The sequence below is a fragment of the Neolamprologus multifasciatus genome, chromosome 3 (assembly GCF_963576455.1).
Source record: "Neolamprologus multifasciatus chromosome 3, fNeoMul1.2, whole genome shotgun sequence".
NCBI classification, from domain to species: domain Eukaryota; kingdom Metazoa; phylum Chordata; class Actinopteri; order Cichliformes; family Cichlidae; genus Neolamprologus; species Neolamprologus multifasciatus.
In genome coordinates, this window is record NC_140441.1 from 30,900,474 (window position 1) to 30,926,351 (window position 25,878).

Genomic DNA, 25,878 nt, shown 5'->3' on the forward strand with positions numbered 1-25,878 from the left:
GAGGAGTGAAAGAAGCCATCTATGTCCACTGTGAGCGACCATCTTTGAACAGAGGCGGTGGTTTACGACACCAACTCTCTGCCATCTATAATCCAGTTTTGAGATCCCTTCCCAGACGCCTTAAGGCCCACTCACACCCTGGGCCATCTGACCTCAGGAATTCGCATGATAAGGTGGGGCCAGGTTTCACAATGAAATCACCCGAAACTCTGGCTGATTGGGACCCACACCCAGTTCCACACCTTGGCTCAGGCGATTAGAGGATCATCAGGGGGTCCTTTTGTCCCTCTGTGGGGGGACACTCCCACTAGGGTTATATCTGGGACTCTCCACCATTTGACCTTAGAACTGAAGAAGCTTCTCGGATGAGAGGTGAAACGTCTTCAAGTAACTTAAAGAAGTCCAGACGCTTTTCTTTGCAAGCTCCTTTGACTACGATGACCTGGATGACTGAGAACCTTCACAGACATATTGCCGTACATTTTGGGAGGAACACCCTTCAACTGGTGCGGGAGTATGAAAGGGAATCAAGGAAACTAGCGGATTATAGGAACCATCTCCGTTTCAACCTAAGATGCAGACAAACCAGAGTTGTTCCCAAGAGCCTGCGCCTTGGATCCACTGTCAGGGGATACAGAGCAGACTTGATTCTACAGAGAGCGCAAAATCACCTTTTAAGTGAAAGGATAAGACAGGTCCATTTCACTATAGATGCCCTCCAAATCAAGATCAGCCAGACTCTGCAGGAACTGGAAACACTTCTACCCTCTCCAATCTTAGAAGAGGTTTACAAGTTTGTGGACAAGGCTCAGCGGGCCCAACACTCGAAAGGAAAAGAAAGACAACGCAGGAAATTTCACACCTTGCATTCAAAAACACACACTCCTCATTCTGAATCTGAACCTACACAACCCATAGAAGAAAACACACCTGAAGACAGTCAGGAGAAATGGGTTAAGAACTTTTCAGACAGGAATCTCACGGAACCTGAAAAGAGAGTATTAGCCAAAGGTCTCAATTTTGCCATTTCTCCACAACAGTTGCCCATAGTGGACCTCATCACAGCCACAGAATCTGCCATTCGGATTAATAAATTATCACAGACAGAAGCAGAGCAAATCAGGATGAAAGTCTCAGCCACCCTCTCCAGTGCCAAAGTCCCTCCGTCCAACCTCACAATACAGGAAAAGAAGGCCGTCGCTTCCCTGAGCAAAGACCACAACATCACTGTTTTACCAGCGGATAAGGGAAGATGCACCGTGGTCCTAAACACTACAGATTACCATACAAAGATCACTACTCTCCTCAGTGACAACAATACCTACGAAGCCTTAAAGCGAGACCCCACAAGCAGCTACAAAAAGAAAGTTATAGCTTGCCTTCAAGACTTGGAAAAGGACAAAATCATTGACCGCCTTACTTATCACCGCCTTTACCCAGGGGATGCCATACCCTGCATTTACGGACTTCCAAAAATCCACAAGGAAGCTGTTCCACTCAGACCCATAGTCAGTAGCATAAACTCAGCCACTTATAACATTGCAAAACACCTTGCTACCATCCTTGCTCCTCTCGTGGGGAACACCCCACACCACATCAAGAACTCCACCGACTTCACTGACAAGGTCCAGAAACTTACCCTGGATCCAGATTAAACCATAGTGTCCTTTGATGTAGTCTCTCTCTTCACTTGCATACCCACCACGGAGGCAGTGGAGACTGTCAGAAAACGACTACAAGAAGACAGCTCCTTGGAGGACAGGACCAACTTCACACCCGATCAGATTTGCACACTGTTAGACCTCTGCCTCACCACAACATACTTCAAATACAACGAAGGCTATTACAGACAAAAACATGGCTGTGCTATGGGCTCCCCCGTGTCACCTATTGTAGCCAACCTTTACATGGAGGAAGTGGAAAGGAAGGCTCTTGGCTCTTTCAAAGGAAGAGTACCCAGCCACTGGTACAGATATGTAGACGACACCTGGGTCAAAATCAAGACACAAGAAGTGGAATCCTTCACTGCGCACATCAACGCTGTGGATAAAAACATCAAGTTCACCAGGGAAGACATGAAGGATGACTGTTTGCCTTTCCTGGACTGCGCTGTGCACATTGAAGAGAATGGCAACCTCAACATCGAAGTTTACCGGAAGCCCACACACACGGACCAGTACCTCCTGTTTGACTCCCATCACCCTCTGGAACACAAACTTGGAGTAATTAGGACCCTACACCACTGGGCAGAACATGTTCCCTCTAAGCCTGAAGGGAAAAAGAAGGAACACACACATGTAAAGGAAGCACTCAAAACGTGCGGTTATCCTAAATGGGCGTTTTTAAAGTCAGCAAAGAGGCACAGAAAAGAAGATCAGACACCAGCGAGGGAGGATAAGAAGGACAGGCGCAACAACATTGTCATCCCCTATGTAGCCGGTGTATCAGAGAAACTCAGGAGGGTTTTCTCCAAGCATGACATCCCGGTGTACTTCAGACCCAGCAACACACTCAGACAAAAACTGGTTCACCCGAAAGACAAAACGCCAAAACACAGACTTAACAATGTGGTGTATGCCGTACAGTGCAGCGAGGAATGCCCAGACCTCTACATTGGAGAGACCAAACAGCCACTTCACAAGCGCATGGCACAACACAGAAGAGCGACCTCCACAGGACAAGATTCAGCTGTCCATCTGCATCTTAAGGATAAAGGACACTCTTTCGAGGATGCCAATGTTCACATTTTGGACAGAGAGGACAGATGGTTTGAAAGAGGAGTGAAAGAAGCCATCTATGTCCACTGTGAGCGACCATCTTTGAACAGAGGCGGTGGTTTACGACACCAACTCTCTGCCATCTATAATCCAGTTTTGAGATCCCTTCCCAGACGCCTTAAGGCCCACTCACACCCTGGGCCATCTGACCTCAGGAATTCGCATGATAAGGTGGGGCCAGGTTTCACAATGAAATCACCCGAAACTCTGGCTGATTGGGACCCACACCCAGTTCCACACCTTGGCTCAGGCGATTAGAGGATCATCAGGGGGTCCTTTTGTCCCTCTGTGGGGGGACACTCCCACTAGGGTTATATCTGGGACTCTCCACCATTTGACCTTAGAACTGAAGAAGCTTCTCGGATGAGAGGTGAAACGTCTTCAAGTAACTTAAAGAAGTCCAGACGCTTTGCTTTGCAAGCTCCTTTGACTACGATGACCTGGATGACTGAGAACCTTCACAGACAAGAGTATCCATGATTTCATGGCAGTGGAGCTGTCCCATATGGTTTAGCGGTTAGAATACCTGGTTCTCACCCAGGAGTACGAGCACGACAGTGGCGCACTACCTAACCAGTCCCATATGGTCTAGCGGTTAGGATTCCTGGTTTTCACCCAGGTGGCCCGGGTTCAACTCCCGGTATGGGAACATGTCTTTAATGTGCACACAAGCAAATGTGTTCTTTGTGTTAATCCAACTATGGAATAAGCAAATGTTTTCTTTGTGTTAATCCCACTATGGATTAAATGGGGCAAAGTTGTTGGCTGAAGGCAAACATCAGGTAAGGCAACAATCCTCTGGCTAAGCACATGGCATAAAACAGGTAACGGTTCAGATCAGGACTATACAGTTTTCAGTGATGAGGATGTACACAAGCAGGCCTGCTAGTTTGAGCGGGGAGTCAAGGTGGCTGTTTATGTGAAAATCAAATGAGCATCTTTGAAACAAGGGAGGCTGCATTAAGGGTACGTCTTTTGCCATCTTACAATGCTGTGATTGCAACCGTTCCTTGACTCTCTGTGAATGGTGACCCTGCCTGTTGATCAGTGGTTATGACAAGTTGCATATCGACAATGATGAAACTCAGCCAAGAGCCCATTGTTAATCAGGGTTGATGAACAGGTTTTAACCAGGACAGGCAGATTTTTTTGTGTCCAAAAAGTATTAAACATGTTTTTCTACAACAGTAAGAGCATCACTGAATGTTCTGGGCTTCTATTTTGTCCTGCACTTTTTCAAGTTTTACTGCCTAGATTTTTGCGATGAGGTCTTCACTCGCCATGGTAGCATGACCGAGCGGTCTAAGGTGCTGGATTTAGGCTCCAGTCTCTTCGGGGGCGTGGGTTCGAATCCCACTGCTGCCATAGTCTTCAGGTTCTTTTCGTGTTTCTTCCATCCCCTACCAATAAATTGTAAAGGTTGCAGTGGAAATCAAATCTGTTACAGAATGTCTGTCAAGTACAATCAAGCAGGAATCTCATCAAGAGCAGTTCTTCCAAACCAGGGTGATGTTAAGTGTTGTGGAAGTTTTCCATTCAATAAAGCATGCAGACAAGCAGTGAGTGCTAGCTAACATTCTTGCTAGCTAACATGCTAAAATCCAGTGGCACCAAGGTATTATACAATAAAATTATGTGATTAATACATGAATAAAAGAAATTATTTTTCAAAAGTCATTTACCATGTGCAGATGTTTCATATATTTTTATTCACGGTGTCAACACTGACTGGTTAGTGGCTACTCAAGTGTGCTTCAAGTCCACCGCATTGTAAGGTGTTAGATTGTGTGGTCTAAGGATCTGGGTTAAGACTCCAGGCTCCTCACACATGTGGGTTGAAATCCTATTGCTGCAATAAGAGTTTAACCAGGGCAGGCAGATGCTATTGTATCCAAAAACATTCAGGCAAGTATTAAACATGTTTTTCTACAACAGTAAGAGCATCAGTGAATGTTCTGGGCTTCTATTTTGTGCTGCACTTTTTCAAGTTTTACTGTCTAGATTTTTGAGATGAAGTCCTTACTCGTAATGGTAGCATGACCGAGCAGTCTAAAGTGCTGGATTAAGGCTCCAGTCTCTTCGGAGGCGTGGGTTCCAATCCCACTGCTGCCATTGTGTTCTAGCAGCAAAGTTTTGTTTCTTCCATGCCTTACCAATAAATTGTAAGGGCTACAGTGGAAATCAAATCTGTTATAGAACGTCTGTCAAGTCCAAACATGCAGCAAAGTTGTTTAGAAGGGTTAAAGAAATCTGAGCTGGCAGCAATCACTTCAGAGTGTCGGGTCAGAACACTTGCAAATGGTCAGATGTGAGAGGAACAAACAGGCAGAGTCCAGGAATAAAGTTGTCATTCTTTGTATTTCCAATTGAGAATGTGCCCGCAGCTGGGCGTGAGTGTGTGTGTGTGGTTTCTGTAGACAAAGCATAATGATACAAATCAAATTACATAATAAACATAAAGATACAACTGAGGTGTACTCAAGTACAGTATATAACTAAATAAGCTGACATTATACTTCAGACTGGTTACATAAACTTAAAGTCAGACATTATGCATTAACACACCGCATACAAATATGCACTGAAGGCAACTTTACATTGGGTTATCATCTGTTACACAGAGCACAGAATCAACAACACGATAACAACGAATCTCTCTGCTAGAAGCTAATTAGCGAACAAATCTGTTATGCTAGCGAACTGCCACTTGTACATAACGTCACTTAAACAGAAGCAGAAACTGCTGGTAAGTCATCAAATACACTCCTGGCTGAACACCAACATAACTGAGTGAAGTAAACATTAACTTAGAGTCTTATGAACGCACACACTGTCCGTTGTTCGGCTGCCGTTTGTCTCTGAACTAAATTTGCGGACATGCACACTGATGGTGCATTCAGGGGGCATAGGAAATCCTATACACAAACCTAACCCTTTTGTACAAAAGTCATCAGGAGCAATTCTTCCAAACCACATTAATGAGGTCCTGTAAAGTCATTTACAACTTGCATGTTTTTCGTGTCTTTTTGTTCATGGTCTCATCACTGACTGGACTGTGGACTTTCCCGCATGCCACTCAAGTGTGCTTCGAGTCCAGTCCACTCCCTTGTAATGTGCTTTTGAGCAGAACCTGCAACCGCTGGAGAATTGATTAAGGTGCTGCTATGTTGGTCTCACCAAGGCTGCAGAGTGACAAGACTATCCTTGATTTCATGACAGTGGAGCAGTCCCATATGGTCTAGCGGTTGGAATACCTGGTTCTCACCCAGCAGCACGAGCATGACAGTGGCACACTACCTAACCAGTCCCATATGGTCTAGCGGTTAGGATTCTTGGTTCTCACCCAGGAGCACGACAGTGGCGCATTACCTAACCAGTCCCATATGTTCTAGCGGTTAGGATTCCTGGTTTTCACCCAGGCGGCCCGGTTTCAACTCCCAGTATGAAAACATGTCTTTAATGTGCACACAAGCAAATGTGTTCTTTGTGTTAAACCCACTATGGGGCAAAGTTGTTGGCCGAAGGCAAACATCAGGTAAGGCAACAATCCTCTGGCTAAGCACATGGCATAAAACAGGTAACGGTTCAGATCAGGACTATATAGTTTTCAGTGATGAGGATGTGCACAAGCAGCCCTGCTAGTTTGAGCGGGGAGTCAAGGTGGCTGTTTATGTGAAAATCAAATGTGCATGTTTGAAACAAGGGAGGGCTGCATTAAGGGTACGTCTTTTGCCATCTTACAATGCTGTGATTGCAACCGTTCCTTGACTCTCTGTGAATGGTGACCCTGCCTGTTGATCAGTGGTTATGACAAGTTGCATATCGACAATGATGAAACTGAGCCAAGAGCCCATTGTTAATCAGGGTTGATGAACAGGTTTTAACCAGGACAGGCAGATTTTTTTGTGTCCAAAAAGTATTAAACATGTTTTTCTACAACAGTAAGAGCATCACTGAATGTTCTGGGCTTCTATTTTGTGCTGCACTTTTTCAAGTTTTACTGCCTAGATTTTTGCGATGAGGTCTTCACTCACAATGGTAGCATGACCGAGCGGTCTAAGGTGCTGGATTAAGGCTCCTGTCTCTTCGGAGGCGTGGGTTCGAATCCCACTGCTGCCATAGTGTTCTACGGCAAGGTTTTGTTTCTTCTATGCCTTACCAATAAATTGTAAGGGCTACAGTGGAAATCAAATCTGTTATAGAACGTCTGTCAAGTCCAAACATGCAGGAAAGTCATCAGGAGCAATTCTTCCAAGCCACATTAGTCAGGTGCTGTAAAGTCATTTACAACTTGCATGTTTTTCGTGTCTTTTTGTTCATGGTCTCATCACTGACTGGCAGTGTTGGGTAAGTTACTTTAAATTAGTAACTTAGTTACATTACTAGTTACTTCTATCAAAAGTAACTCAGTTACTTCAAGTTATTCGTTACTTTCAGAGTAACTAGTTACTAGGGAAAGTAACTTTGGTTTTACTCAGAATTCTCTTGTTAATGTGTTGCTTCCGTAACTGGATACCCAGCAAGATTGCCAGTCTTCTAGCTTGCTTACTTGCCACAAGTGCACTGTGCCACCTACCAATAGAAAGGAAAAAATAATGTGCACATTTCCACGAGAGAAATCCCACGCCTGATTCTATCCTAGCCTGCTTTTTACATCCAAAACAAAAACTGCAGCCGTGGTGCTTTCGATTGTACTCAGAACTCGGAAATTCTGCCTTCTGAATAGGAAGATGTAGGCAACACCAGACTGCAGATGAGCCGCATACAGGGCTGGACTGGGACAAAAAAATCGTACCGGGCATTTGGACTAGAGACTGGCCCACCATTATAGGAAAGATCATAAAGCCTTTGAATGAAAATAAACACTGTTGTGACAGTGATGTACACTGTTCTGATGGTATATATGTATCAATCTATCAATAGTTTGTTGTAAGACTCAGATAATTATTTTTTTAAAAGTGAGACATTTTAAATAAGAATAAGAAAGTATTTCCTTGTGCCCCCCTTTCCCTGTTAATGCCCTACCTGGCCCCTCTGGCAACACTTTGCTAGACCCGCCCCTGCACAGTTACCAGCTGTCAGCTACTTAGAAAAGGATCCTGGTGTTATTTGTCTCTCAGAAACGGTTCATAACTTCCCTTCAACTCATTCATGTGAACTAAAAGGTAAACCTGTTTCTCCATCACAGCTCTGATGATTCAGTAAGAACATCTCCTGGTTTCATCTTCATGTTTCCCTCTCACCACATATCCAAACCGATATCATGCTTTTTTGCAGCTGTGGCTCCAGCAAACATCAGCTGATACTAGAAATTAATATTAAATAAATTCTAACAACAGCTGAGAAGCTTAAAAGTGCTGCTGTTGTTTACCGCGACATCCGCTCGTTTCCTCTTTCTGGCGCAAAGTGGGCGATAAATAAACAAGAGAGAAAAGCCGATCAGCTGATCATTGATCAGTTTCATGATTGAAGTAGAAACAGGAGAGGGAGGGTGAGACGATGAGAGAAGAAGAGGCAGCTGTGCAGCGTAAACACAGAATAACTCCAGTTTTGTGTCTTTTTCATTGTAGCTGAAGTACGGGACAAACTGTGTTCCTTTTCACCTCAATACGAAACGTGTAATATTTTCTCTGAATACCAGACGATTCTGTTTTTTACGGGACGGTTGGCAACTCTAATAATTAACCTTATGAACAAAATAAAGTTCAACATCAGTAACATAGCACCCACCCAGCTGTATAGGAACTCCGTCATGCTAGCTAGCACGCAGTACAAAAAAGTCAGCATAAGAAAATAAACTCCACCTAAACTTGGTTTATATCTGACCCAGATGGACTGCAGGTCATAACTTCTTACCTGAAGTTCAGTTCACCTGACACTCTCGGACCAGCGGCCGCTTCGGATCTCTCCTCTTGCCTCCCTTTTCCTTCATCCACCCGCTGGCCTCCACCACTTGCTAATGTTATTGAAACTGTGGAAGCTCTGCGATAGCCACCACACAAAGTAACGAATAACGAGCCTATCTAAATCCCAGTAACGAGTAACGCGTTCCCGGTTTTGGCATAATAACTAGTTACCGTGCTCGTTACCACAATAATAACGTAGTTACTGTAACGCGTTACTTAATAACGCGTTAGTCCCAACACTGCTGACTGGTTAGTGGACTTTTCCGCATGCCACTCAAGTGTGCTTCAAGTCCAGTCCACTCCCTTGTAATGTGCTTTTGAGCAGAACCTGCAACCGCTGGAGAATTGATTAAGGTGCTGCTATGTTGGTCTCACCAAGGCTGCAGAGTGACAAGAGTATACTTGATTTCATGACAGTGGCGCTGTCCCATATGGTCTAGCGGTTAGAATACCTGGTTGTCACCCAGGAGCACGAGCACGACAGTGGCGCACAACTTAACCAATCCCATATGGTCTAGCGGTTAGGACTCTTGGTTCTCACCCAGGAGCACGACAGTGGCGCATTACCTAACCAGTCCCATATGTTCTAGCGGTTAGGATTCCTGGTTTTCACCCAGGCGGCCCGTGTTCAACTCCCGGTATAGGAACATGTCTTTAATGTGCACACAAGCAAATGTGTTCTTTGTGTTTATCCCACGATGGATTAAATGGGGCAAAGTTCTTGGCTGAAGGCAAACATCAGATAAGGCAACAATCCTCTGGCTAAGCACATGGCATAAAACAGGTAACGGTTCAGATCAGGACTATATAGTTTTCAGTGATGAGGATGTACACAAGCAGGCCTGCTAGTTTGAACGGGGAGTCAAGATGGCTGTTTATGTGAAAATCAAATGAGCATCTTTGAAACAAGGGAGGCTGCATTAAGGGTACGTCTTTTGCCATCTTACAATGCTGTGATTGCAACCGTTCCTTGACTCTCTGTGAATGGTGACCCTGCCTGTTGATCAGTGGTTATGACAAGTTGCATATCGACAATGATGAAACTGAGCCAAGAGCCCACTGTTAATCAGGGTTGATGAACAGGTTTTAACCAGGACAGGCAGATTCTTTTGTGTCCAAAAAGTATTAAACATGTTTTTCTACAACAGTAAGAGCACCACTGAATGTTCTGGACTTCTATTTTGTGCTGCACTTTTCCAAGTTTTACTGCCTAGATTTTTGCGATGAGGTCCTTACTCGTAATGGTAGCATGACCGAGCGGTCTAAGGTGCTGGATTAAGGCTCCAGTCTCTTCGGAGGCGTGGGTTCGAATCCCACTGCTGCCATAGTTTTCCAGCGGCAAAGTTTTGTTTCTTCCATGCCTTACCAATAAATTGTAAGGGCTACAGTGGAAATCATAGAACGTCTGTCAAGTCCAAACATGCAGGAAAGTCATCAGGAGCAATTCTTCCAAACCACGTTAGTCAGGTGCTGTAAAGTCATTTACAATTTGCATGTTTTTCGTGTCTTTTTGTTCATGGTCTCATCACTGACTGGTTAGTGGACTTTCCCGCATGCCACTCAAGTGTGCTTCAAGTCCAGTCCACTCCCTTGTAATGTGCTTTTGAGCAGAACCTGCAACCGCTGGAGAATTGATTAAGGTGCTGCTATGTTGGTCTCACCAAGGCTGCAGAGTGACAAGAGTATCCTTGATTTCATGACAGTGGAGCTGTCCCATATGGTCTAGCGGTTAGAATACCTGGTTCTCACCCAGGAGCACGAGCACGATTTTTGCGATGAGGTCCTCACTCGCAATGGTAACGTGACCGAGCAGTCTAAGATGCTGGAGTTAGGCTCCAGTCTCTTCGGGGGTGTGGGATTCGAATCCCACTGCTGCCATAGTCTTCAGGTTCTCTTCGTGTTTCTTTTTTGAAATTTCATGAAATTTTTCTGCATTATTTACCTATACTGTCACAAAGTACATAACTCAGACTAAACTGTATGATCACAATTTTGAGATGATACATACCAGACATATAGTCTACAATTATGCAGACATCCAACTTTTAATACAAAGTCTAAAGCTAAAACTATAAACTGCTAGTTTAGATCTATTCATTTTTCAGCACAAACTCAGTACTGACATCATTACTTTATTCCAGTCATGCTCTTTCCTTCCTTCACCGAGCATGCTTTAAATCTTTTGCTCTTCTGCCATTCTGCGTTTTAGATCCGCAGCCATGCAGCCCGCCTCCTCTCCTTTCTCCTCCTCACTGTGGTCACTCAGAACTCTGTCCCAGCCTCCATCTTCATCTTCATTACTATCAGCATGTTGACTCTGGGATGGTTGTTGTGCAAAATCCTGTCAATGCTGGGATCTTTCTGCTAAGATGGGTCATTGGAGTCTTAACTGCCAAACAGTTAAATTTATTTCTGTGTTTCAATAAATCATGTTCAGTTTTTCCACATGATCTCTCCTTATTGAATTGTTTTTGTAGATAAGCTTCAAGCTAGCACGCAATACCTAAATCAAAAATATTATCACCAGAAGTGAGAAACTGTCTGCAGCTCCAGCTGTGTGCTGCATGAATTAAAGATGACTTCAGACACTGTCTGGTTGTCATGTCTGAAACAGGCTGTACAGCCACACAGATAAAAGACAGCAGTCATGTTTTTACAGGTGAGATGCTCAGCATTGCGTCCTCCAGGTCTTTATCCTCATCCATCCCTGTGATGGAAGCAACCATTAGATAAATATGTACTGAATTTATATTTCACGTCAACAATGTTATTAAAATATTATTAAAACAACTTACCAAGGGGTTGTTTAGTTGGGGCGTTTGAAGTAGCAGGCGCAGACTGCTGCTTCTTCCGCAGGTGCTGCTGCAGCTTATGCATCCATGTTCCTTGACTGCCAACCAGCTGATCATCCTCAGAGGCTTCTGCTGCAACACTCACTCTGCTGGTCTCGTAGTTCAGAAGAGTCTTTATCTCCGTAAAGCTGAGGGCATACTGTACAAATGAATACAAGCTCTCCTTGCCATGCCCATCTTCCACAGAGGTCCCTGCAGCCTCTTGCTTCTGGAGATCTTTGATCAGGTTCATGGTGTACCCGACATCATTCTCCAGAAGACACCGGAAAGATTTCCCTTTAAATTTTCCAAACTGCAGGATGTACTCTCCCTGAACTTCCTTCATGTCAGAGGCATCCCCTCCTCTCCAATAGATGACAGTCAGAGCATCATCCTCCCTCACAGGTGCAGACCTGTCCTGAAGCTTGGGGTCATTTTTAATCTGTTGAGCTTCTTTTGACGGGTCCTGGAGAAGGTATCCAGGTGGCCCCTTGCGGAACACCACAGAGAGTTTCCCTGGATATGGCGTAACTTTCTTCTGCATGTTGACATGCAGTGAAAAAATAAACAATTATATTAAACAAAATTGATTCCAAACACAAACAAAGACATTTCAGGTTATAATCTTGCTGCACATTGTGGCTGGGTTTAACAGCAGGATGCAGGAGAACAATAAAGACACAATTTGAAAGAACATTGACAACATTTGCAGTAAAATAATTTTTTCCTACAGGTATAACAAAATGTTCTGTCTGTAAATAAAAACCTTTCATGGTTGAATGATTATTGGCATATCACCAAAATTGTTGTAACTGCTTAGTAGTCATGGCACATAAGAATTGCTGGTAGATTATCAACATATCTATTTAAGCTATCGTGTTTATTCATACACAAGTGGGCATTGCTCATGTTAGTGAGATATCAAGACAGACTTTCGCATTGATAAGGTGACTGACCATTACAACATGAAAGCAATACATTTAAAGCAGGTTCAGTCATTTAGCATGTCATCTCATAACAAGCCACTTATCGGTTATTTAATTGTACCACATTATAGTAATGTCAGCATCACAGCAATCAGAAACATACAAAGTTTTTTTAACAGTAAAACACATCAATGAAACACGCAATTTATTTAAGGAGCAGGTTCATTCGTGATTTACCATGCCACTTTACAAAAGCGGATAAACCCCCACCGTCTTTAACTAAGCGATACAACTAATGCAATCGCAACACGCCTATTACCTGTAATATACACCTGTAAATGTATTCTGTTGGTTTACTCTTATTTCAAACGACGTTTCTTACCTTACCTGATCAATGAACGAGGATAGTTGAGATGTGTTGCCAGCGGTGAGTTACTTGTTTTCTCTCCCGAAATGTAAAAGTGGAGATTTTTTAAAAGTGCCGCTGCATCTCAAACTCGCAACAGCGCCGGAAGACCGTAGTGGCCAAAAATATATTACATCCGTAGTGGTTTAGCACTACCATAGAGAATGAATGGGAAACGGTTTAGGGCCGTTTAGCTAAACAATCCCAAGCTCCAGGTGTAACGGAGAAACAGCCAATCAAATCGCAGCTTTTAAGCCAGCGTAAAAAATGATTTTTTTTGGCACTGAATCGTCTGAGCGTAGGTTCGAGTCCTGGTTGGGACAAAGGCTGTGTTACATTATCAAAAGATAAACACCATTTTTAATTTAGTTAATGTGGATAACATTTATTTTTCACTTTGCTTTTTCTTATTATTTGATTATCATTCTATTTATATCATAGTGTTTTGCCTCAATGTCTCACACATTCATGCTGCTAACAGAAGGTATCTCAGGAAGCTGGAAGCAGGCATTCACACGGGAAAAGTTCATCTTTTGTCTTCTCCACTGTAAGAGGAAGCAAGGGAGTGTGAACTTTTCTCTGGTTGAAGACCAAAGGTGTGAAAACAGCTGTGTACTGCCTTTTGGTTCTGTAGAAGGTGTTTATACCCGAGGCTCTGTTGGGTTTATTTAATGGAAAACTTTCACAACAACTGTGTGAAAGTTTACATAACTCAGAATAAACTGTATCATCACAAACCAGACATACTCTTCTGTTATGCAGATATCCAACTTTTAATACAAAGATTAAAGTTTAAACTATAATTCAGATACATTCTGTTGGCACAGAAAATTAAGCTTATGCATAATTTCAATAAGGAAGATGTGTAATAAGTCATCTGTCTGCTTCCTGGTGGCTGCCAGTTTATATCTATTCATTTTCCAGCACAAACTCAGTACTGACATCATTACTTTATTCCAGTTATGCTCTTGCCTGCCTTCACCGAGCATGCCAGCCTCCACTCTGCATGCTTTAAATCTGTTGCTCTTCTGCTTCTGCCATTCTGCATTTCAGATCCTCAGCTATGCAGCCCGCCTCCTCTCCTTTCTCCTCCTCACCGTGGTCACTCAGAACCCTGTCCCAGCCTCCATCTTCATCACTACCAGCATTTTGACTCTGGGGTGTGGCTTGTGCAAAATCCTGTCACTGCTGAGATTTCTTCTGCTATAATGGGTCATTGGAGTCTAACTGCCTAACAGTTATATTTATTTCTGTATCTCAATAAATCCTGTTCGGTTTTTCCACATGATCTCTCCTTATTGAACTGCTTTTGTAGATAAGCTTCAAGCCAGAAAGCAACAATACCTAAACCAAAAATATTATCATCAGAAGTGAGAAAGTGTCTGGACTATCTCCAGCTGTGTTGCATGTATTAAAGATAACTTCAGACACTGTCTGGTTGTCATGTCTGAAACAGGCTGTACAGTCACACAGATAAAAGACAGCAGTCATGTTTCTAATATTACAAATCAACCAGAAAGATTATGAAGATAAAAGCTGTGAGACCCCACTAGAGAACGGATGGCTTGTTATCATTACATGAAGTGATTTAGAAATATGTTAGCTTTCAGGGCAGCACTCAGAGCTTTTTAAAACTGAATACCTGAGGGTCAGCGCACACAGATATATAAACATACAGGTAAGAGGTTATAAAGAAGAGAGCTGTGCTGATACTTTTACAGAACAGAATTTATTTACATTTTTATATTTACAATAAGTTTTTATTTATATAAACAAAATAAACATTACAAAACTAGAACTAAACTATATTATGTACAATATCATCAGTTTCTCCCCTATTTCCTTTTTTCTTCCACCCATCTTTGTCTCTCTGCCTCGTAGAAAGGAGACTCCTGAAACTCCTTCCAGGTCATCTCCTTGGCCATGCCCTTGTCCCTGTACAGAGAATGCAGTTTTGAAGGGCAGTAGATATATTTCCCTGCCACTCCATTGTGGCTGGGTTTAACAGCAGGATGCAAGAGAACAATAAAGAGACAAAATCTGAATCAACATTTGCGATAAAAATGTTTTTTCTCCAGGCAAAACAAACTGTTCCGTCTGTAAATAAAAACCTTTCATGGTTGAATGCAAAATTTGTGCCAACTGCTTAGTAGTCATGGTACATAAGAACTGCAGGCAGATTATCGACATACCTATTTAAGATATCCTGTTTATTCTTACACTAGTGGGCATTGCTCATGTTAGTGAGATGTCGTCTAGATACGATTACTGACCATTACAACATGAATGCAATACAAATTTAAAAAAAATGCAGGTTAGGTCATTTAGCATGTCATCTCATAACAAGCCATTTATCGATTATTTAATTACACCACATTATAGTAATGTCAGTGTCACAGCAGTCAGAAACCTACCAAGTTTATTTAACAGTAAAACACGTCAATGAAACACGCAATTTATTTAAGGATCACGTTCATTCATTTTTTACCGTGCCACTTTACAACAGCAGATAAACTCCCACCGTCTTTAACCGAGCGATGGATGCTTCGTAAATGCAATCGCAACACGTCTATTACCTGTAATATACACCTGTAAATGTATTCTGTTGGTTTACTCTTATTCCAAACGACATTTCTTACCTTTGATCAATGAACGAGGATCGTTGAGATGTGTTGCGAGCAGTGCGTTACTTGTTTCGTCTCCCGAAATTTAAAAGTTGTGATTTTTAAAAATTGCCGCATCTCAAACTCGCAACAGCGCCGGAAGACCGTAGTGGCCAAAAATATATTACATCCGTAGTGGTTTAGCACTACCATAGAGAATGAATGGGAAACGGTTTAGGCCGTTTAGCTAAACAATCCCAGGCTCCCGCGCGGGTTCAACTCCCGGTATGGGAACATGTCTTTAATTTGGCCACAAGCCAATGTGTTATTTGTGTTAATCCCACTACGGATTAAATGGGGGAAAGTTGTTGGCTGAAGGCGAACATCAGGTAAGGCAACAAACCTCTGATGGTTATCAGATGGAATCTGGTAACTGCCTTAATTTGGCTTGATGATTGTCCAGTGTCTTTAAGAACAGCCAATTCAGTGCTGGTGACTGTTGGGTTTTTTTTTTTTTTTTTTGTTTTTTTCTTTTACTTTTATTGTCTTCCAATTGACAAACCCTCAGGATCATTTAAGACATTTCTTAAAGAAATTCCAAATTACTGTCTTACTGTGTCCCACCTCAGCTGCAATGGCATGCTGCGAGAGACTCTGTTTTTGTAGTTCAACAACCCATCCCCATTCAAAAAGAGAAAGTTTTTTTTGCCTTTGCCATTAGAACAGTTTGACTACAGAAAATGACAATGAATCCAGATTTTTGTACAAATTTGGCCTTTTAAAGGCATGTGAAGCATGTGATCTTAAACTTTTAATCAGCTATATAACAGCCTGTTACAGTTTAAGCATTGTTTTCAATAAATTGTTTGCTTAGAAAAATGTTTGTCGGGACTGTATGACAGGAGCTACCCAATCATTAAACCGTAAATCATTAAACCATTAAACCACCCCATGCATGTGGATGTTGCTGAACTGCAGAGCTCCTTCAGTGACAGACTGCTACATCCTAGATGCATGAAGGAGCGTTTCCGCAGGTCCTTCCTCCCTGCAGCTGTCTGCAACCGTCTGCATTCCCCATTTTTTTCCCTTGTTTTTCATCGAAGTTCAACTGTCACTGTTTCATACAAGTGTGTCATACATTTTTTGTTCCATAACCCCATCAACTTTTTTTCTATATATTTCAATTATGCATGTGAAGTGGCTCAGGTCTGTTCCTGGCCTCGTTTTCAGTGTAACATACATTTATAAATAAGATCCCAAGCATGGGAACATCTCAGGATCCCCCAAGAAGATGTGGAGCACATAATTTGGCTTGAGGACTTCTGGAGTTGCTATGCCTTGTTATCTGAGGCATATAATGAGAAGCACCAAGTCTACTTTAGATGACATATTTTTGTTTTGTTTTTTTCTAATTCAGATTTCTTTTGTTTTCCCACATACTTTTTAGTTTTTTCTTGTCACTTGGTTAGATGTAGGACAAGATAATCATTGGGATTAAAAACATAGTTCATTAACAACACTCAGCATTTCTTTGTGCAACCAGCTCAAAAAAAACTAAAAGCCATATTAGAATTAGTATCACAAGTGCAATAACATTTGTTGTGGCCTGGGCTCCTTCATCACAAAAACCACTGACATTGTGTTTTTTTGCCCTAAGCATCAATAAGCATCAATTTCTGCTGAAATGTTTAGAGTATTTGGTGTAAACACCATTAAAGGATGGAACCATCTTGCCTTGGATCAAAATGTTCGTTGTTGTTTATGTAACAGTGTGGGTGATTTTCCTTTTGACACCCTTGGTACCAATTGAACATTATGTAAAAACATCACAGTCCACCTGATTACTACTGGAATGGAAGGATGATACACCATGTCACAAGACTCATCATTTCAAGAGTGATCATTTCAAACTGGTTCCTTCAAGATGAAACCAGAGGATTCACATCATGGATGTGATTCTGAAGCACCTGTGTGATGCTCTCGTGTCAATATGGATCAAAATCTCTGAGGAATGTTTCCGGCTCCTCTGTGAAATTGTACCATGAATAAGGTAGTTATGAAGGCAAAAACAGACTCATTTAAATAGTAGTAAGTCATAAATAAATCCAGTACACCGATAAATAAATGAGTATTAAAATCTATGTACTCACTTCAGTTATTCAGTTCAGTTCCTATAATGACTGCACACAAATTCTTTAGAATGGCTTTAAAATTTCACAACTTTATTTATGGTATTAATTCACTTTTTCACATCACCAAAGCAATCTTTCTATTCTGTTATAGACTTTGTCACATTCCATACAGACTGTAAAATAAGTCATTTTTGAAGACTGTACAAACCATTTTATATTATACACCTTTTTCAGGGTCAAACTCAAACACTTTTTAAGTATTTTCAAAGTCCATTTTAAAGCTTTTTCCAACACATTACCTAAGAAGAATGCATGTTTCACTTCACATCACCTCAGTAAGACCATGTGAAAATTAAAACAAATCATCCTATGCACTACACAAAAGGAAAAGGTTGCCTATAGTGTATAAACTCAAAACACACATTTCACTTAAAAATTAAGATGTGCAAATGTGAAAAAAAAAAACTTGTTAGAGGTATTCATCTCCTGATGAAAATAAGAAACAACCCCACAAAACAAGAAAACTGCACCAAATACCACAAAACAATACATGGTAAGTTCAAATTAATACGTCTTCTCATCAGATATTAATGCTTCTTTCCTATATGGCACAAAAAATAAAACTAACTGTAAGATATCTGACTACATCGCTGTCTGTATTATTGTTAAAGTCCTAAATTACCACCTTGAAAGTGTTTGTATTAATAACATCATGTACAGTAAGACAGGCATGGAGAACAGCACTGACTGGGAGAGGCTTTGAACAGATGACATACTCCGTTCAATTCAACCAAAAAAATGTTTAACTTTGTTTTATCGTTCTTTTATTGAGTCTGTTTTATCCTTTTGTTTGGTGGCATGATTTGGTCAGACCTCTGTCACAGAGAAAAACTCTCTAAATCAGATAGTGAGATGGTCCAGTCGTCTGATAGGTGAGCCACAATCTTGTTTAGCCTCCCTGTACTCTAAGCAGGTACAGAGGATGGCTTTATCAATCCTTAAAAATGGTTCCCATCCTCAAGGGGTGAATTTCAGCTTCTTTCCTCAGGATGGAGGTTTCTATTTCCGAGATGCAGGACAAAGCATTATAAAAATAGCTTTGTCCCCGTTGCTGTCACTGAATTAAATAAGAACTGTTTTTGATTCAAAATATTAAATTACTATATATGTGCTACAGGGAGGTTAATATCTTTACTAGGTATGTGTGTTTTTGAAGGGATGCCAAATGCTATCATTTTTTCTGTAAAGCAAATTTACCTTGCCTATGGGTATAAATAAAGTTACCTTGACCTTGACCTTGACATATAAGACTAATCATGCACAAGCATCTATCTAAAACCTGTTTATTTAATCTATCATCTGTGATATTATTATGTAATTGTTCATTATAATGTATTGTTCATTTCCCTTAAATAAACAGGCAGCCTTAAAGTATGAAATATTCATATATGAAAACACTTATAAATTTGTATATCGTCTCAGTTGGTAATAGTGTCCCACAGGCCTCAATGCGAGTTTAAAGCCATTTCTAATGTTTAAGGCGTCTAATGTGTAGGTGCTCACGAGAACAGATTTTGAGTGAAAGTCAGGGAACCTCAGTAGCACAAAAAAAGTGGCTGCTCTTTGTGCCCATATGGATCAGTCCCTCATATTACCATTATTATCGCCCCTAAGGTGTTGCCAAATGAACCAAGATAATATTTGAAAAAGCTGCAGAAATACACAAAAATATAAACTATTATATTTACTTGGTAACAGCTTCGCTTTTAGCCTTTAATCAGAAAGCCTTAAGTTGGGTAGTTATGTATAACAGTAACTCACATTACTGCTATTGCTATGTAATGTTAACTCACAGCATATTTCACAAATTACCATACCATAACTAACTGCTTTACTAGCGTTGCTATATTGCATCACGCGCAATGCATTTCAATAGTTTATCATGCGAGTTTGCTAGCTAGCAAGAAAATAGTAATAATTATAAAAATTAGCATGTGTAACGTACACATACTTGAAAATTATTTACTAGGACTTAAGCAAACTCCCCGATTCTGAAAAGGTACAAATCATTTTGCAGACCTTTCAGGTGAATTTGGTTGTTGTCTTATCCAGGAATTGTATTTGTCCTTTTCCAGCAAACGCTCATTAAAAACTGCAACCTCCGGTCTTGTTATTGCACTCATTCCTGACTGTTCGGGGTGGGTGTCACACACTGAAACAGACATGCAGAGGTGCAAGGCAGCCCAAGTGGAAAAATGTTGTTTTTAGAATTTGCGACACATTTTATTTCTCTATCTGATAAAAAACAAACAAACAAACAAAAAACTATTCAATCAGACAGTCATTTGTTGTGAATGAAATACAGTTACAGTTTCAAGCAGTTTTAAGCACCACATCTGAAATTCAAGCACTTTTCAAACCATGAAAAGACAATATTAAAATCCAAGCACCCATACAAACCCTTGATATTACATCATAGAAAAAATATAACAAATAAAGGCAAAATCAGTTTAACAGTATTTTACTGTATCTCATTTAATGTAGCAGTGGTTGAAGTAAAATACCCTCCCCAAATCCACAGTCCAGCATAGAGCGGCTCAGTGAACGTCGTCTGGACTCTGTGTAGCAGGGCCATGGTGTCGGAGAGGCCGTAGAAGCACAGAATACCTGCTCTGGGATTCAGATAGACTCCAATTTTAGAGGAAGAAGGACCTAAGAGGCGAGTTGTCATGTTGTTGTGTCTGAATTTATAACTGTCCTTGTAACAATCTAATGCCCAAGAATTATTATTGCTTCCAAATGCAGTTTGATCCAGTTTATTCTCATTCTTATATGTTACGGCTACTGAAACTCCTTTCCCTTTCCACTCCACTTCCCAGTAACAAGGTCCAGTCAGACTCTCTTTACTCAGGACCTGCTGCTCAATGGAAAACCTGTCTCTGTTCTTAAGACAGGAATTATCTGGATCTTGAAGCAAGTCTGTAACTGTTCTGTTCTGATTAGACAGGAAGAGTTTTCTGTGAACTGTATCTGGATCCAGCGTGAGTTGACATGAATGTTTTAAAAAGTCATCTCTGGTCTTAGGATCACTTTGTGGCAGCAAAACATCCACTGACCTCACTGTCAGAGTGATCTTCCACAGTTCATCACACAGAAATGCTTTGAGTTTATCTCTAGCTTCTGATATCACCGTTTCAAGACTCTCAAAGTACTTAACCTGACAGATTTTAAAGCTTGGTGAATCTGTAGAGTCAATGAATACGGGTATTGTAGAGTAACTGAGAAGAAATTCGGTGTGGTCCTCTGTGCGTGAAAGCTGCTTCAGCTCCTCTTCTTTCCTCCTCAGCTCAGTGATCTCCTGCTCCAGCTTCTTCTGAAGCTCTTTGACTCGACTCATTTCATCTTTCTGCTGGGATCTGATCTGCTGCTTTAAATTTGAGGCGTTTTCTTTGATGAAACTCACCAGCTCATCAACAGTCATCTCAATGTCCTTCACTGCTGTATCAGCAGACAGTTTGATCCCCTCTATCTCTTTCTCAAGTACTCCTTCTTCCTTCTTTCTGGTCTGGATTCTCCGCTGGACTTCTTTCAGAATTACCTCCAGGTCTTTCTCTTTGTCTGCCCTTTCTTTTTCAACTGGAACTGTTTCATGTCCTCTATGTTTATTTATCCAGCAGAGACAACAGACACACATTTGATCAGTGCGGCAAAACACCTTCATCACCTCATTGTGAACTGAACAGGTGTTCGCTTTCAACACCTTTGAAAAATCCACCAGCTTGTGCTTTTCAAAAGCAGGGGAATCATGGATAGGCTGGAGGTATTTCATTTTCTCTACTAACTCTGCTAGCATGGTGTTTTTCACCAGCATAGGCCTCGGTGTGAAAGCCTGTCTGCACTGAGGACAGCTGTGGATTCCTTTTACGTTCTCTGCTTTCCAGTAGGTTTCAATACAGCTCATACAGTAGTTGTGTCCACAGGGAATAGTCACCGGATCCTTGAGTAGATCCAGACAGACAGCACAGCAGAATTGTCTGTCTTCCATCTTCTTTCCTTGTTGTGCAATTATGTATGCAGAGGTGAATGCCAAAACTGTTTCACTGTCAGTGAAGAGGTGTGTATCAGGTTAGTCTTCATTTCAGAAAAAGGTGTAGTTTGTGAAACTTGTACCTCACAGTCTTAATAAATCTTGTTATTGTTGAACAGCAAGAACGTAAAGTGAACTGTGGGAACAGGTAAGCTTTTAATGTAGATTTCTGTATTAAGAAATATTTACAAACATGAAAATAATAGACGCCACAATGAAGAGTGCAACAAGCTGTTACAGTTACTGCAGGAAATACTAAAAAAATCCCAGTCACAAGAGCACCAAGACATATTGTGCAAATTAGAATGAGCAAATGCAACAGAGGTAAAGCTGCAGCTTACTGGAAATCTAAACCCAAAACAGCACAAGTATACTTGAGGAACAAGTACAAGGAATATGTCTCCTACTTTACCTTTTTTGGAATTACTTTGGTTGATATATGGTGTCTCCTCCTCTAGTCAGCTATGCAGTCAGATTCAGACAGAGAGGATGGTTGCTTTTCCTAAAGATGACATACACTGAGTCAGTGACGTGTTTCATTAACACAAAAACAAAGATACAAGTTGAAAAGATCTCGAGTGCACCACAGCACTACAATTAAACAAACCAGACTCCGAAGCCTCTCTTACCTGCAGACAGGCGTTCACTCACCGTCTCAGACAAAGAGAACTTGTCCTCACACCTATTGTTATATAAGGAGGAACAACATTCCTCCTCCCAGATTCCAACTGTCACTTGAAACGTATCATCTTCACCACCATTTTGACAGAAAATGTTGCAGAGCAGCTCATGAACAATAACAACATAGTTTTTAAGGGTAGTAGGTGCAGGTGAAATTTAATACCTCCACGGGTACGTCATCTGTACCAACTGCCTTTTTGCTCTTTATATATTTGGCAGTATTTACATATGGTTACATATTTGCCATGAGGACTAAGGTGGGGGTTGACCTGTTAATATACACTCATCAGGCACTTTATTAGGCATACCTTGGTAGTACTTGATTTTTACCCCGTTTTGTCTTCAGAGCTGTCTTTATTCTTCATGCCATAGATTCAAGCTGCTTGGAGGTTTTGGTCATATTGACATGATAACATTAGACAGTGGCTGAATATTTGACGCCTGCATCCGTGTTGTCAGTCTGCTGTTCTACCACTTCCCAAAGGTGCTCTATTAGACTGAGATCTGGTGACTGTGAAGGCTATTTGAGCACAGTGAACTCATTGTCATGTTCAAGAAACCAGCCCAAAATGTGCCAAGAAAATATCCACCATCCTGAACTGTTGATACAGGGCAGGATGGATCCATGGTTCCATGTGGTTTACACAGGAATTATGACTCTACCATCTGAATTCTACAAGAGGAATTCTCAATGACTAATCAGACCAGGCAACAATTTCCTCCAGTCTTCTTTTGTTTAACTGTGGTGAGTAAAATCCATCTTTTTCCAAATGACTGTCAAAGATCAAGCCTCTTCTGTCGAAACACGACCTTAATACAGGCTTTTATTACCTCTTGTCTTGATTACTGCACGATTACTGCAATGCAATGCAATGCAATGCACTCTTTACCAGAATCAGGCAGGCCTCCATTGCTCGCCTACAGCTGATGCAAAAGGTGACTGTCCAATTTTCATCTGGCAAGCAAAAGTACATCACTCCAATTTTAGCTTTCCTTCACTGGCTTCCAGTTCGTTTATCAATCCATTTTAAAATCCATTTATTTGTCCTTAATAATTGTGCCCCATTTTATTTGTCTGAGCTGCTGCACCCATATGTGCCACCTTGTTCTCTCAGTCCAGTGGTATGGTAAATACATATATATATGTACATACAATCCAATTTATTTACTTTACTGTCACTTGACACTGACATCACAAACAGAAGGAGAAGTGAGGACTTGTAGATTGTAACTGCCAGCCGAGCCCTTATTTTCTTTTACTTTTAAATCTAAATGATCCAGATTGGTGACTTATAAATAAGTCACCCACTGTTCTCTCTTAGTCATAGTCATTTATGAAGGCAACACTTTGGACATAGTATTTATTTCAGTCTTAAAAGTTTATAACAACTTCCGGATAACATAAAATGGAAACAAAACAACAAAAAGAAAAAAAATGCACATTTTTTTTAATCGCACCCCAGGCTGACACAATTAGAATTCATAAAAGCAGATTTGAAAAAAAAAAACCACACACACAAAATAAACAAACAAACAAAAATCACAGGGAAATATTTCACCCTCCCCCAAACAGCTCGCATAGATTTACAGTACATCAGGAATCTGTACGCTCAGACCTGTGTTACCACACCAGGAAGCCTGAACACTTTATCCAATTTGGGATAGAAATTCAAGCCAGTAAAAGTGGATTTGAAAGTGTTGGGAACAAAGGCAGCCCCTTCAAACTACATCAGGATCTTTTTATAGAAAATTCCCAGCACCTGGAAATGTAAGAAACACAAAAAATGTCCCTGTTTTCTAATCAAATAATGAAGAATTTATTTGAACTTTATTTTCTCAGTTTCCGCATTGATATTCGTAACAATTTCCAATCATTCAACTAGCTAAAAGCAAATCCCCTTTATTTCAGTGGAACAATACAAAAGGTTGAAGCATTGGCATTGTTAATATCGCATAAGACTGTTATAGTTTCATGAAAATGGCTGTTTGCGTTCAGTAGTAAGCTTTATTTTTTCATGAAATGTAATGTATGACCGTTTCGTGGTTAAAAACAACAAACAAGCTCTCCACAGCCGAATAAAGTTTATATACTTTTTAATCCTCTTTTTTCAAATATATATTTATTATATATAAAATACTGTTTCATTCATAAAAGCCTTACTTTGTACAATATCTGAGTCAACGTGCGTTAAGTGAATGTGTGAGCTAAGAAGAACCTGGAAAATCGCCGTGCATAACAAACAGCTGGTAGTGATTCAAGCTAATACACTAAAAACAAAAGTGTTTTACACAATATACACATTGCATTACTTACAAAAACAAAAAAAATAAGCAAAAGAAGGCAATATGGTTAGCAAAGAGTGGGAGACAGCAGGGTTATTACTACGAAATGTAACGTAAAACAGAGAAAATAAGAGCGAGAAAGAAAGGGTGTGCGAATGAAAGGTTGGTAAAATTTTTTTTAAAAAGCAGTCATTCTCACTACAGAAAGCTCATCGTCAGTGCATCTGTCATCATGGATGTTCCGAAGTCAAAGTGCCGATTTGGTAACTGTGAAAACCATCAACTCCTTATCAAAAATAAAATAAAATAAAAAGTTACTCTGTCACATTTTTGCTGCACCAACGTGTCAAACGTAATTTTTGGGGAAAAAAGAGGGAAAGGGAACAAAGATCCTTCTGGGAAAGAAGGGAAAAGAAAGAAAAATGCAGTTTTGTTGTCACACATCCATCGTGGCACCATGAATTGAATATATTCTGCTTTCATTTTGAGGTACTTCTTAAGACAAACAAAGACTAAATGTAAGATTTGTTTACGTCAGTTTTTTTCTTTTTTTTGTCTTTTTCTTTTTTTTTTTAAGCTGTGTTGCACAGTAGCACCATTGTTTTAGTTGTAGTTTGTTTTTCCGTAAGACAATGCACCATTGGAATTCCAACTCATCGTGACTGCCCCCACCCGCTGCCACACTTGTCCACTGTACGTCCAATCGTCTCTCGTCATCGATGGGCGTCTCTCCACCTCCTGGCAGTGGTGTGTTTGCTTGGTGGCATGCATGCCGTTACGTGCGCTTCATGCAGACTGCACAGCGGCTCACACGTGTCCGTAGGCTACCTGCCTTGTAGGTCTCAGACTGGGGCTTTCTGTAAGAGCCATAAGTATTACGATGGTTAAGAGAGGGTTGATTTTAACGTGGGTCATGTAAGTACTGCATTATACACATTCATATATACATATACATTCATTATACACATTATTAGGTGTTCAGCTGCTCATTACTACAAATATTTATTCAGCAACTCAACAGCAACTAAAATTAGGGAAATAAACATGGCAAAGAAGAGTCGCAAAGAATTTCAAATTGAGCAAAACGGGGAAGAAATGTGATTTAAGCAACTTTGAACATAGCATGGTTGCTGGAGTCAAATGATCTGGTTCTAGAGTTTTAGAGACAGGTGAACTACTGAGATTAATCTGCAAAACTCTAGTTTTTACAGAGAATGCTCTGAAAAAGGAAATATCTATTGAGCGT

General features: G+C 40.8%; 2 protein-coding genes and 4 non-coding genes across 6 annotated transcripts in view; 4 read left to right on the forward strand and 2 right to left on the reverse strand.

Annotated features, from left to right (window-relative positions):
- The first annotated feature begins 3,354 nt into the window (after nt 1-3,354).
- Nucleotides 3,355-3,426, forward strand: trnae-uuc (transfer RNA glutamic acid (anticodon UUC)). Its single transcript has one exon. It is a non-coding gene; the product is annotated as a tRNA-Glu (tRNA).
- A 634-nt stretch (nt 3,427-4,060) lies between these two features.
- Nucleotides 4,061-4,142, forward strand: trnal-uag (transfer RNA leucine (anticodon UAG)). The gene has a single exon. It is a non-coding gene; the product is annotated as a tRNA-Leu (tRNA).
- A 2,672-nt stretch (nt 4,143-6,814) lies between these two features.
- trnal-aag (transfer RNA leucine (anticodon AAG)) lies at nt 6,815-6,896 on the forward strand. The gene has a single exon. It is a non-coding gene; the product is annotated as a tRNA-Leu (tRNA).
- Nucleotides 6,897-9,926: 3,030 nt separating this feature from the next.
- trnal-aag (transfer RNA leucine (anticodon AAG)) lies at nt 9,927-10,008 on the forward strand. The gene has a single exon. It is a non-coding gene; the product is annotated as a tRNA-Leu (tRNA).
- A 5,824-nt stretch (nt 10,009-15,832) lies between these two features.
- Nucleotides 15,833-23,578, reverse strand: LOC146522543 (tripartite motif-containing protein 16-like). The gene is made up of 2 exons (XM_085137840.1): nt 22,081-23,578; nt 15,833-21,681 (listed from the first exon to the last, which is right to left on the reverse strand). The coding sequence occupies exon 2, from the start codon at nt 21,624-21,626 to the stop codon at nt 20,103-20,105; it is 1,524 nt and encodes a 507-aa protein (XP_084993966.1). The 5' UTR covers nt 21,627-21,681; nt 22,081-23,578; the 3' UTR covers nt 15,833-20,102.
- Nucleotides 23,579-23,696: 118 nt separating this feature from the next.
- Nucleotides 23,697-25,878, reverse strand: part of col4a5 (collagen, type IV, alpha 5 (Alport syndrome)) — a 60,290-nt gene continuing 58,108 nt past the window's right edge. Inside the window, exon 49 of the mRNA XM_085137828.1 lies at nt 23,697-25,489. Coding sequence (XP_084993954.1) covers nt 25,408-25,489 — 82 coding nt within the window. The 3' untranslated portion in view covers nt 23,697-25,407. The remainder of the gene's footprint in view (nt 25,490-25,878) is intronic.